Source organism: Protomyctophum bolini, assembly GCF_963924005.1.
Source record: "Protomyctophum bolini genome assembly, chromosome: 11".
NCBI lineage: Eukaryota > Metazoa > Chordata > Actinopteri > Myctophiformes > Myctophidae > Protomyctophum > Protomyctophum bolini.
Window position 1 is genome coordinate 40,382,532 of NC_137872.1, and position 14,019 is coordinate 40,396,550.

General features: G+C 44.5%; 1 protein-coding gene across 1 annotated transcript in view; it reads right to left on the reverse strand.

The window, feature by feature from the left end:
* Window positions 1-259: 259 nt before the first annotated feature.
* LOC308323492 (lysosomal alpha-glucosidase-like) overlaps window positions 260-14,019 on the reverse strand; it is a gene marked incomplete at its 5' end in the record, with an annotated part of 39,746 nt that continues 25,986 nt past the window's right edge. The window contains 10 exons of the mRNA XM_080775220.1: window positions 260-333; window positions 1,154-1,306; window positions 2,784-2,948; window positions 4,370-4,468; window positions 5,792-5,933; window positions 6,736-6,884; window positions 7,706-7,857; window positions 8,751-8,884; window positions 9,823-9,940; window positions 10,169-10,253. Coding sequence (XP_080631346.1) covers window positions 268-333; window positions 1,154-1,306; window positions 2,784-2,948; window positions 4,370-4,468; window positions 5,792-5,933; window positions 6,736-6,884; window positions 7,706-7,857; window positions 8,751-8,884; window positions 9,823-9,940; window positions 10,169-10,253 — 1,263 coding nt within the window. The 3' untranslated portion in view covers window positions 260-267. The remainder of the gene's footprint in view (window positions 334-1,153; window positions 1,307-2,783; window positions 2,949-4,369; window positions 4,469-5,791; window positions 5,934-6,735; window positions 6,885-7,705; window positions 7,858-8,750; window positions 8,885-9,822; window positions 9,941-10,168; window positions 10,254-14,019) is intronic.

A 14,019-nucleotide genomic window follows, 5' to 3' on the forward strand; every position in this document is an offset into this window, starting at 1 on the left:
GACGATCACCTGTGGCGCACAGCGGTGACATTGCAGTCAGAGAAATGCAAACTGAGACTTATCTAATGTATTAAAATAATTTATTCAAATGAAAAAAAAGAAAAACAAATTAGGCTGCTGTGCTCGGACTACTTTCTTTTTTTTTTTAAACAGTAGAACCAATTTGGAGGTTTTGTGGAGACAAAGAGACCTCCACAGTCCATCCAGACTGCGGTGGTTTGAGAGTGGAGGAGGCCATGAGGTCCTGGAGTAACACGGTCTAGTGGATCACAGAGTCCACTGGACTGTGAACATCTGTGACATCGGCAGGGCCAGGCCGGTCACTGTCAACGCCTGTAGTGAGACAGAAAGAGAGACAGTGAGAGAGAGAGTGTGGACATAACATTTCAGACCCCATAGAGCACCGAAGTCCTGACGTCACTTGGCAGTAGAGGGCGCCAGTCGACAGGTTTGTGTACTTTTTATTTGCTTCTTCATATAAGAACTGTGTTTGAAAAATAAACCGATCATCCCGGCCTTTTCACTCATACTGAGTACTCAGACTGAAGGTGGAAATGTACAAATATACCCAAAGAGTAACAAAATAAGCGCTAGAAACGAGTCAAACAACCCAGAGACTACATTTACGGGTAGACGGGTGGCTGCAGCTGCCCGTCGCACAACATAAACTGACATGTTAATTACGTTCTTTTAAAAATTATCATTAAATATGAAACATTAGTACATTAGTCACCACCAGTTGAGCTTACGTCAACGAGGAATCTCAGGAACGCAATGTGTTGACAGCTGGGTATATTAGCAGTGACATTGCTTTCATGTGTAGTTTCAAGGCTTTTGCGGCCAAATTAATTCCATTTTCTCCAGAAACTGGCTGTATCAAATATTAATGGACATCATTAACGACACACAGTCACCACCCTGACAGAAAGGCCGGGATGATCGGTTTATTTTTCAAACACAGTTCTTATATTTCAATGAAACTAAAAAAATACATGAACATGTGTACTGGCGCCCTCTACTGAAAGTGACGGCAGACTTTGGTGCTCTATGTACTCAAACTTTGCCGTGCAACACCGCCACTTGGCGAAGTATTGAAACAAAAACAAAGAAATTGCTGAAACGTTTGAGTAGTGCCGAGACAGCCAGACTTCACCTTGGTGTCGGAGCGGTACGTGAAATCCAGGACTTTCTCCCCGTTGGCCCAAACGTAGCGCGGCGCCGAGGGCAGGCCGAACACCCGCAGACCACCCAGAACCAGGCCGTCTAACGCCCCGCTCAGCCTGAGAGGCTCACTCACCACCTGGGACTGGAGAGAGAGAGAGAGAGAGACACTCACTACCTGGGACTGGAGAGAGAGAGAGAGAGAGAGAGACACTCACTACCTGGGACTGGAGAGAGAGAGAGAGAGAGGGTCACTCACCACCTGGGACTGGAGACAGAGAGAGAGAGAGAGAGAGAGAGAGAGAGAGAGAGAGAGAGAAGGTCACTCATGGGACTGGAGAGGAGGGCGAGAGGGGAGGTCACTGTTTGGATAACGAAAATCAACAGAGTGACATGGGTTGTGTATCGAATCTATCGATGATCCGTGTGACATATTGGTAACGCCAATGCAAGGCACGATATTGTTATGAATCTAAATCAATAATTCAGGTTCTCAGGTTCATGTTGTATGCAGCACATAATGTATCCGAACAAACTCTTCCCTGCTACCTTTTAATTAGGTTGTCGATTTATTTCTTGCACTGCACCTTTATTCACTTTATATTTAGTCATTTACTTGAGCTTACGTTAGATCCGTTCCAGTACCTGTTCCAGTATAGAGCGTCGCAGTCCCGCCCCCTGTCATGGTGACGCCAGGCCCAGGAAATGATTCCCAATGCATTTTTCCCCATAGACATTTAAAAAATTATTTATTTAAAGACGGTTACGCCGCGGAAAAAGCCAACTCGAGTCTTGACAACTCATGACAACAAACACAATATTTTGGACCAAACAAATAATTACATAGAAGAAAAACAACAAAAAAAGTGTTGTTACTTTTTGCAAAGTCTATGAGGAAAATGTAACGGGGAATCATTTTCTGGGCCCTGGTAGGGGGCGGGACTGCGACAACTCTATACAACCAGATTATTGCCTGGTTCTTTACCAAACAAGATGCAAACACCACATTTAGCAGATGCTCTGGACTGGAGGACAACCTGGTGACACCGACTGCAGCGGACCTTTTTCATGAAAAACCCTATGTTTCTATATCAGTCGTTCTCAAACATTTTCATGTCAAGGACCCCCAGAATTATCTGTAATTGGCCGCCGACCTCCATCTGAAAATATGTTTTTCCAGGGACACCCCCCCCCCCCCCCCTCCAGATCGAAGCAAAGATTTCAGTAAAAACCGTTCGCTCTGAAAGAATATATATTCAAAGATTTGCGCCACATTTTCACGATTTTTCAAAAAAGTTTCAATAGCTAAAGTGTAACATAACGCTTGAAACTCTGCCCAGAAATAGAATGACTTAAGTTGGGCTTAATTTCACCAGAGCCATAGAGTATAGACAGAGTTACGCAAACTCCGTTCACTTCATGGGGCTTTAGTCCTACATATACTTCTATTGGTTTGTCCCTGGTTTTCTGCCCCCTCAATGTCACAACTCTTCTATTAGATGGCTCTGTAGAGTTTCACGGATTTCACGGAGGGCCCTCTGAATTCTAGAACGACCGGAGTCTTCTTCGACCCCTCGAAAGCACCCGTTTCTATAAAGACGCCGTTTTGTTTCACCACTGACCTGTCCCGCGACGAAGAGGAGGTAGCAGTAGCGTCCCGTCTGGAAGGTGTCCAGACTGTCCCCGTCGTCCCAGAACAGGTCCCCCCGGGCCCAGCCTCCTGCAGACAGCGCCACCGTCAGGAAGAAAGGGTTCCCGCGCGAGGCTGTGGTCGTCAAGGCTGGCTCCTAGTACACATTAAATGTCAACATAATAAGAAAAAAGAAAACTCAACTTCTGGTTTCATGTTGACAGACATGTAACAGGCCCTTTACAGGTCCAAAACAGTAACTTTGCAGGATTCAAATTTTTTTTAAAAATAGAAAAAGCTGGAGCTTGTGGATCCGCTATACTTTTGTGTGACACTGTAGTATTATTGCATTAATATTAATAGATATTAAAGGACCACTTCACCACTTTTCAACCTATCTTCATATAATAGGTCCTCACTAATAATCATGATAAAATGGCACGATTCTTTTCTACACAGTCTGTGTCTCATATAGGAGGGCTGTGGGCAGTTTAGAAACCGTCTTCCAGTGACATCATCATCAGGCAGACTTTTTTTTAAACAAGAACATTTTTACAAAAATGTTTGGATTTTCATTATCGTGAGAATGATGGCTTCCATTTTCGCATTGCAACTTTTCAGGACTAGAAAGCCTGCAGTTTCTATTAGCTTGTATTCCCCATCGATGATGTCACTGGAAGACGGTTTCTGAACTGCCCACAGCCCTCCTATGAGACACAGACCGAGTAGAAAAATAATTGCGCCATTTTTTCATGATTATTAGTGAGGACCTATATGAAGATAGGTTGAAAAGTGGTGAAGTGGTCCTTTAAGAGGTTTCTGCCCGACAGCAACGATATCAAATGGGGATCATCCCTCGCTCAGCGATGGAGCATACAGGCTGGGGCGTCCAGGTACATAATGACCTGCTCTGGGACGATGTGTCTCTCACATGGTACATAACGACCTGCTCTGGGACGATGTGTCCTCTCACATGGTACATAATGACCTGCTCTGGGACGATGTGTCTCTCACATGGTACATAATGACCTGCTCTGGGACGATGTGTCTCTCACATGGTACATAACGACCTGCTCTGGGACGATGTGTCCTCTCACATGGTACATAATGACCTGCTCTGGGACGATGTGTCTCTCACATGGTACATAATGACCTGCTCTGGGACGATGTGTCTCTCACATGGTACATAATGACCTGCTCTGGGACGATGTGTCCTTCTCTCACATGGTACATAATGACCTGCTGTGGGATGATGTGTCTCTCACATGGTACATAACGACCTGCTCTGGGACGATGTGTCCTCTCACATGGTACATAATGACCTGCTCTGGGACGATGTGTCTCTCACATGGTACATAATGACCTGCTCTGGGACGATGTGTCCTCTCACATGGTACATAATGACCTGCTCTGGGACGATGTGTCCTTCTCTCACATGGTACATAATAACCTGCTCTGGTACGATGTGTCTCTCACATGGTACATAATGACCTGCTCTGGGACGATGTGTCTCTCACATGGTACATAATGACCTGCTCTGGGACAATGTGTCTCTCACATGGTAAATAATGAACCCACCTGCTCTGGGACAATGTGTCCTTCTCTCACATGGACATTGATGGTGTCGAGAGGGGCGGACAGGAGGAGGTACTGCCCCCTGCTGTAGAACGGCTGACCCTGCAGGAAAGTAGGAGTATAATGGGAGGGTGGGGCGATACGGAAAAATGTAATACCACGATTATTTTTTTCAAGCAGCATCACGATCCACAATGTTATCACGATTCCTTTTCATGATGGTTTTCATGGTTATTTTTCCAAGGGATAGTTCAGATTTTTTTTTAACTTAAGCTGTATGAAATACTTGCCATTAGTATAGTGGTTGCAACTGTATCCATTGATTAGTGGAACTTTTGTTCATTTTTGACCCCTCTATCACATATGCTTATGCTTTTTGTGTCCATATTACTACGCCCCAAAAAATAGTTCCATGTGATAGAGGGGTCAAAGTTGAACGAAAGTTGCGGTAATATTTTAGAAATAGGTCAACAATACAAATGACGTTAGTTTTGTGAATTAATTTACTTTTACTGCGTGGCCCCAGTGCCCCCCCACAAAATGACCGGAACTACTTAATATTGACCAAAACCAGAGCAGAACAAGGGGAATTAATTAATACATTTGCAACCACTATATTAATGGCAAGTATTTCATACAGCTTATGTTAAAAATCAGAACTATCCCTTTAACACTTCGGATGATCGGATGATCAAATTAAAGCCGCGGGGTGCTAAGGACGTGTGGGCACGTCTTGAGGTCTTTTTTTAATCGATATAATGCTAAAATAAGTGCTAAAAATAATTTTGGGGGGGAGAAACGGCCGTTGCCTTGCTCCGTCCCGCCCCCCACGCCTGTTTGGCTGCCCTTTGTCCACAGCCCCTCCCATTTTCTCAGAATCTACGCTGCCTCCAGCATAGATTGATCATAACAGCAATGTTGTTATGTCCTCATTTCTGACTTCATGATGCATCCGGGTTACAATATGAATGCTTCTAAAGAGAGATCAAACTTACTAAATGTAAGATTTCACCTCCCGGCTTTGGGAGGAATACTTAGAAAGGCGGAGGTTTTCAGAGTGACCACTGGCGTATACATCGTGCAGACTGTACCAAGTGCCAGGGGGGGGGCAGGTAGTAGGTACGGTGTATACTTACATCGTGCAGACTGTACCAAGTGCCAGGGGGGCAGGTAGTAGGTACGGTGTATACTTACATCGTGCAGACTGTACCAAGTGCCAGGGGGGGGGCAGGTAGTAGGTACGGTGTATACTTACATCGTGCAGACTGTACCAAGTGCCAGGGGGGCAGGTACTAGGTACGGTGTACTTACATCGTGCAGACTGTACCAAGTGCCAGGGGGGCAGGTAGTAGGTACGGTGTATACTTACATCGTGCAGACTGTACCAAGTGCCAGGGGGGCAGGTACTAGGTACGGTGTACTTACATCGTGCAGACTGTACCAAGTGCCAGGGGGCAGGTAGGCAGCCAGCTCCACACTGCCCTGGTCTAAGACGGGGCTGATAAGGAGGGATTTCCCCCACATGAACTGGCGCTCTATGGTCTGACAGTTGGGGTCGGTGGGAAACCTGAGGAGGAAGACATGCATGTGATGTTCTGTTGTTTAAGGTCGGGAAACAATGTATTATGTTTTCCTACAATATTATAATAACAATAAGTACTATGCTAAGCAGTGGTTTTCAACCTTTTTTATATCAAGGGTCCATTATTTATTCAGCATTTGAGCCACGGACCACCATTTGATGAGGTTTTGCCAAGCACACCCGGAGCTAAAGATATATTTTGTAATTGTTGGATAAGATTTTTACACAATTCCATTCCGTATGTATGTACCATAGGATAAACAGCAGGCAAACATTAATCAAAATAATAATTATTTTACATGCTCTAATTGTGTAGACCTGAAAATCAAATAGCCTACAGGTGTTTAACCCCTTTTGGTGTTTTAAACATTATGTTTTAATGTAGCTATTGAAAAATAGCAGATCTACAAGCTCTTAGCGCGCCATCGAGTAGCGTGCTACGAGCTTGCAGGTCTGCTATTTTTGAAAAATCATGAACATGTGGTGCAAAGCTTTGAATGTATACTCTTTCAGAGCAAACGTTTTTAACTCAAATCTTTGCTTCTGCGGGAGGTGGTCCCTGAAACAACACATTTTCAGATGGGGGTCAGCGGCCAATTTAATATATTTTTGGGGGTCCTTGAGATGAAATATTGAGAACCACTGATATAGAAACATGAGGTTTTTCAGGAAAAAAAAGACATTAAAAAAATCGACGTCAGGCCTAAATGATTGAACAGTGATTTAACTCTTGAGAGCATTAAAGAGTCCACTTGGTTTCATTGTACACATAGCAGAGCAGACCCACTCCATGAAGAGAGGCCGGGCCACGGTCTCAGCTGCAGTGTGAGCGTGGTGGAACAGAGTGTAGAGCAGAGGAAGGAGGGAGTAGCGGAGGTTCAGCGCGCTCCTCATGGCCTCCTGAGCCCGCTGCCCAAACACATACGGCTCCTGAGGCTGGGAGGGACGCACGCACGCACACACACACACACGCACGCACAAAGAGCGCGCACACACACACACACACACACACACACACACACACACACACACGCACACACACTTTAGGACGCCATTGAAGATAGCCAAAAGACGGTTAAATAAAAACAGCTGAAAGTAGCAGATGTGAGTTTATAGATTAGCTAGTGTTCGGTGCGTGACATCGCACAGACCTATGTGTAAAGTAAAGTAATCTCCCAACACAAATCCCTATTTAAATATCAAATCATTAACCCTAACACCAAACATGAATATTTTCATAATTGTAAATCTAACTATATGTTTTAACCATAAACCATATTAGAGACGGAATCCAAAGGAAAGTACGCACATCTCTAAAAAGAGAAAAAACGTTCAGGTGCTGAACTAAAGGATACGTACAGGAGAAGGAGAAGGAGAAGGACACTGTTTGGTTGCTACTGTACCACCACAGGATATTTATTTATAAATAAATAAATATCATGTGGGAGCTACGAAACAGTGTGTGAACTACTTCTCCTTCTCCTTTAGACCAGATTCTAAAAATGTCTTCTACGTACATCCTGACAGTTTCCTGACAAAGCTAAGTTTCTATGTCAGTCGATTAAAAAAAAATCTGCTATTTTTCAATAGCTAAAGCATAACATAATGCTAACACCAAAAGGGGATCCCGCCCAAAATGGGTTAACCATAAAACAACCATTTATCTAGTGAGGACCAGGAAAACGCGTGCAGTCGCACTCACAAACACAGACAGACAGACAGACAGACAGACAGACAGACAGACTAGGGTGTCTCACAGCGTTGGGCCTGTCGTTGTGGTTCCTCATGAAGGGATAGAAGGCTCCCAGCTGCATCCAGCGGACACACAGCTCCTCCGTGGCGTCTCCCTCGAAGCCGCACACGTCCGCCCCCACCAGAGGCACCCCGAACAGGCCGAAGCGCAGGACGGCTGCATGGGGGGGAACATCAAAGGAACATCAAACTAGAGCTTAAACCCATTTAGACCTGACGCTCTGAAAGAATATTGATTTGTTTTGGGCCGCATTTAAAAAAAATAGCAGACCTATACAAGTTCAGTGGCGCGCTATGAGCTTGTAGATCTATAGCTAAAGTATAACATAATGCTTAATTAAAACACCAATAGGGGTTCCCGCCCAAAATGGGTTAAACCTATTTAGATCTGACGTCAACATTAAAAAAAGTTTTCTGAAATACAGTTTTCTGAAATACCTCATGTTTCTATATCAGTGGTGCTCAATATATATATCATGTCACAAGGACCGCAACAATTATATTTAATTGACTGCCAACCCCCATTTGAAAATATGTTGTTCCATGGGTACCCCCCCAGAAGCAAAGCTTGGAGTTAAAACTGTTCACTGTGAAGGCATATATTCGGTGCCACGCTATGAGCTTGTAGATCTGCTATTTTTCAATAGCTAAAGTATAACACAATGCTTTAAAACACCAAAAGGGGTTCCCGCCCTGAATGGGTTGAACCCATCTCTTCCATTCCTTCTGAATAGCAACACTGTGGTGTCTCAAAATGCTTAATTTCAAGTACCCCCCAGTTTTGGTATGCACCAAAAAATATCGGTGTTTAGTTCAAAGTAGGATTTAGACTTTTAAGGCAAGGTTTTCCTCAAGTAGAAATAAACATTATCCTACATTTCTGAAGAAATTGAAATTAATTAAAACCGATAGTTAGTTAGATAGACTTTTATTTTCCCTAGTTCCTAATTATCAATAATTAGGAACTGCTGGGGTACTGCATTAAAAGACAGATTAGAAGGCCCTGAATTTCGATTCAATCAATAATGTCGGGCGTTTGTTCCTCCTCACCAGGGATGGAGTGGCGCAGCTGCTCCCAGTCGCTGCGGACGTCTCCCGTCCACACGCCGGAGAAGCGCCCGATGCCCGGGAAGGACGAGCGGGACAGCACGAAGGGACGCTTCCCACAAACCTTCACCAGAGCACTGAGGAATGGAGGCATACGCACAGTCATGTACATTATATACTGTACATATACCTTCGCTAGAGACCTGAGGATGTAGACACACAGTCATGTCTCTTCACACTTTTGGGGCAGCGGTGGCCCAACGGTTTGCGGAGCGGTCTTGATATCGGAAGGTCGCTATAGTTTGTATCCCCGGACCGGCACGTTAAAATTACCACCACTGAAGTGCCCTTGAGCAAGGCATTGAACCCCTACCATGAAATGTTCTATGAGCAGGGCCTGGCTGTAAACAAGTTCTTGAGCTTAGTCCAGTTACCCTGCAGGGTAAACATAGTACCTTTCCTTTCCTTACACACAACTGTTGCTCCTCCTCTCCATCTAACCTCATAGTCAAATGTGCAGATGACACAACAGTACTTCAACCTGACGCTGCCAGATCCAGGAAGCTTGCTACACAAATTTGTTTCACAGCTTATTGGGATCTGGGATCTCGGGAGCAAATTCGATGACGGGGCTGTTCCTTTTTTTCAAGATACTTGGTAGATGATTGGATGGGAGCGTCTGTCTATCACCGTGTGGCCGTGCAAACACAACCAATCATATTGACGTGTCTATATATAGCGTCACATCCGGTTCCGCACTTATCCCGCCCTTAGCTCACGCTGATTGGTTCGAACCGGAGCTGTTCGGTGTTAGCTCAATCCCCTGAGCGGTCTCAGATGGATGCCGTGTTGGGGAACATGGTTACCCAATACCGCCCCCATCTGGCAGAGTCAGGTTAACAGTACTTGGCCCCGATGTTCAATCAGTGAGGTCGTGCCTGACCTGTGGGTGGCGCTAGCCTCCGTCAGCCCATAGCTTGTGGAGGTTGTTGTAGTGAGTGTGTCTGACCTGTGGGTGGCGCTAGCCTCCGTCAGCCCATAGCTTGTGGAGGTTGTTGTAGTGAGTGTGTCTGACCTGTGGGTGGCGCTAGCCTCCGTCAGCCCATAGAGGTTGTGGAGGTTGTAGTGAGTGGACAGCTGTTGCTGGGCAGACATGCAGAGTGTGCCAGAGTTCAACCGCCCTCCGACCACTCCTGTTTGTGAAACCACACACGCACGCACACACTATAAAATATAGTAGCTATACTAAATAATAAATAACAGAAAGAATTACACAGTATGAGATTAAAGTAGTACTTGTGTAAATACTATAATGGAGTCAGAACACACACACACACACACACACACACACACACACACACACACACACACACACACACACACACATACACACACACACACACACACACACACACACACACCTGGCGTGTAGGGAGGGTTCTCCAGGTCGGTGTCAGGACAGCCATCCACCGAACCCTGGACAAAACTGGCTGGCTCGTTCATATCCTGGAAGGAGAGAGAGAAGGACTCGTTCATATCCTGGAAGGAGAGAGAGAAGGACTCGTTCATATCCTGGAAGGAGAGAGAGAAGGACTCGTTCATATCCTGGAAGGAGAGAGAGAAGGACTCGTTCATATCCTGGAAGGAGAGATAGAATCACTCGTTCATATCCTGGAAGGAGAGAGAGAAGGACTCGTTCATATCCTGGAAGGAGAGAGAGAAGGACTCGTTCATATCCTGGAAGGAGAGAGAGAAGGTCTCGTTCATATCCTGGAAGGAGAGATAGAATCACTCGTTCATATCCTGGAAGGAGAGAGAGAAGGACTCGTTCATATCCTGGAAGGAGAGAGAGAAGGACTCGTTCATATCCTGGAAGGAGAGAGAGAAGGACTCGTTCATATCCTGGAAGGAGAGAGAGAATGACTCGTTCATATCCTGGAAGGAGAGAGAGAAGGACTCGTTCATATCCTGGAAGGAGATAGAGAAGGACTCGTTCATATCCTGGAAGGAGAGAGAGAAGGACTCGTTCATATCCTGGAAGGAGAGAGAGAAGGACTCGTTCATATCCTGGAAGGAGAGAGAGAATGACTCGTTCATATCCTGGAAGGAGATAGAGAAGGACTCGTTCATATCCTGGAAGGAGATAGAGAAGGACTCGTTCATATCCTGGAAGGAGAGAGAGAAGGACTCGTTCATATCCTGGAAGGAGAGAGAAGGACTCGTTAATATCCTGGAAGGAGAGAGAGAAGGACTCGTTCATATCCTGGAAGGAGAGAGATAATGACTCGTTCATATCCTGGAAGGAGAGAGAGAATGACTCGTTCATATCCTGGAAGGAGAGAGAGAAGGACTCGTTCATATCCTGGAAGGAGAGAGAGAAGGACTCGTTCATATCCTGGAAGGAGAGAGAGAATGACTCGTTCATATCCTGGAAGGAGAGAGAAGGACTTGTTCATATCCTGGAAGGAGAGAGAGAAGGACTCGTTCATATCCTGGAAGGAGAAGGACTCGTTCATATCCTGGAAGGAGAGAGATGCCTCGTTCATATGCTGGAAGGAGAGAGAAGGACTCGTTCATATCCTGGAAGGAGAGAGAGAAGGACTCGTTCATATCCTGGAAGGAGAGAGAGAATGACTCGTTCATATCCTGGAAGGAGAGAGATAATGACTCGTTCATATCCTGGAAGGAGAGAGAGGACTCGTTCATATCAAAACATGTATGAAGTGCATACAATACTACCATAAGACATATGGCGGTGAGATCACAGATGCAACAAACCTGTTATCACCACTGATAAGTGTGAGGCTGAGTGTAGGCCTACTGTAGTGTGTGCACTAGTCTGTTTACAGAAAACTAAAATAGAAAGTGTTAAAATAATGAAACTATAAATAAAAGCTCAAATGAACAATGCAAAACTAACTTGATTGAATTGAATGGTAAAGTCACATCCTTTAGTTTTCCTACCATCATATCTGAAGTCATGGCTTCTTTAATCCCACCCTTTTCAGCTTCTATAAATATCAAACCTTTCCAAATAATACCTTTGAAATAAAATAAAACTAGAAAAGTGTCTCCCTCAGAGGAGCTCTGGTCTCCGCTAGGCTGGGTTGCCTGTCAATTAGAATGCAGTCTGAAAAATCTGACAAACACATCTTGATCACATGACCACATAGGTGTATACTAATGTGGGTGAGGTTTGAACAAAAATGGTGGTAACAAAAAGTGTGTTGTGCAAAAATCTGCCTCCCGGTGGCAGGCTTATGTGAACACTTTGGGATGGAGGTTCTTCCTTGGCTTCCCGGGTGCAGTACTTAGTTTAGACAGTACTTAGTTTAGACTAGTCATTTGGTTAGACCAGTCATTAGTCCTACAACTACAACCTATATCAAACCCTCACCATAACCCTAACCTCCCACGGGGCAGCACACCTAAACCTAAACTTAACCCATGTCTAACCTGACTAGTCTAAACTAAGTATGCACCCCGGCCTCCCGGGAGTGTGAATACGAACAGGAGCGAAAGCCTTATTATAATAGTTCCCATGGCCTGCATCTCATTTCCAAGAAGTAATTCTGCAATTCAGCGTGCTTCCTCTTTCACTTCTCTCACCCCAGTGAAGTGGTCACCCCATGTGATTTCTGACGTGACAGCTGAGAGGCCAGCTGTGGTCAAATGGACCTCCCTGAAATGACCCTTCATTCCTATGTTGAGTAAACCACTGAAAGGACGATTGTGGTATGTAGATCAGGTAGGATTCAATATTCCAATTCCTTATAGTGTTCCAGTTCCAATGTCGTCTGCTCATTTATTTGCGTCATCACCACCAACTGCATTTGTTTACTCTGCGCCCTATATGGGTATATATATATATGGGTATATCCTGATTGGATAAAATTGGTAACCTGACCTGAAAATGCATTTTCTGTTTAATAAGGAGCTAGCGAGACAGGGAGAGGGAGCAATGAGTACCATCAGAATATAGAGCCATTTAACAACCCTATTTTAACCAAAGACTTACCCTAAATTAGTTGGTATATATCACACTTTTACAAAAATGTTAAAAAGGCAGATGTACAAGCTCAGTGATGCGCTGCGTGCGAGCTTGTATATAGCTTGTATATCTGCCATTCTAAAATTCCAGTTGTAATGGGTTAATGGGCTAAACCAGTCAAATTCTCGATATTTCACAAATAAAAGCACCAGCCTGTATGAATTAACCCATTCCCATTTTGGTGTTTTACCCACTCAGAACGGGAACCCATATTTGGGTTCTGTACAGTATGTACAGTATTCAAAAATGTAAACATTTTGATTCTGCTATATATTTGAAGTTTTTCAGAAACCTTAGATCAGGATTTAGAGGCCTCAGGCCTAAATGGGTTTGTCCACCACATTAATTCGGTCCCACTACCTTTAAGGAGCTTAAGACTTGCAGTGAGACTTGGGAATATTTGTCAATACAGGTTTTATTTTAGTCCACAATATCTCTCCCATTTCTCTTTTTTTAAAGATACATGTATTTATTGTGTATGCAATATATTTGAATTGATTGATTCTAATTTATATGACCATCCCAAGGACTCAAATTCAAAAATAGTACACTAGCTAAGAGCGGGTCTGTTTGTTTTTCTTTTTTTCCCCTACCCAACCCCAGAGAGAGAGAGAGAGAGAGAGAGAGAGAGAGAGAGAGAGAGAGAGAGAGAGAGAGAGAGAGAGAGAGAGAGACACAGAGAGAGACAGAGAGAGAGAAAGAGGGCTGTGCAAAATCTTTGTGTGATGGGGACTGTTTTTACATTATCAGAGAATACACATCAACATGAATCAAACAAATATATATATATAAACAAACAAAAGGCCATCTATGGATTCTATGCGATCTGTGAAAACTTTCATTCTGCAACATCATTTTATAAAGAGAGATGAAGCAGCTGGACTGCTTCATGTCTCTCTCTCTCTCAGCGAAGAGGTCCTTGGTCTGAAAAACGTTGAAGACCCCTGGTGTAGTAGAGCAGTGGTTCCCAAAGTGGAGTCCAGGGACCCCCAGGGGTACTTGAGGGAGTTCCAGGGGGTTCCCCCACAGCTAAATGATAGTTAGGAACCAAATGGATCCTTATGGGTCTGTAATTTTACAATATACATTGGGGGTCCCAGAGACAGAAATGCCATTAAACGGGGGGTCCGTAATGCACGTCAAACTGGGGGTCCTTGAAATTAAAATGGTGGAGAATCACTGCTGGAGCCGTACAAATCTTCTCTTATGGGGGTCCCTGGC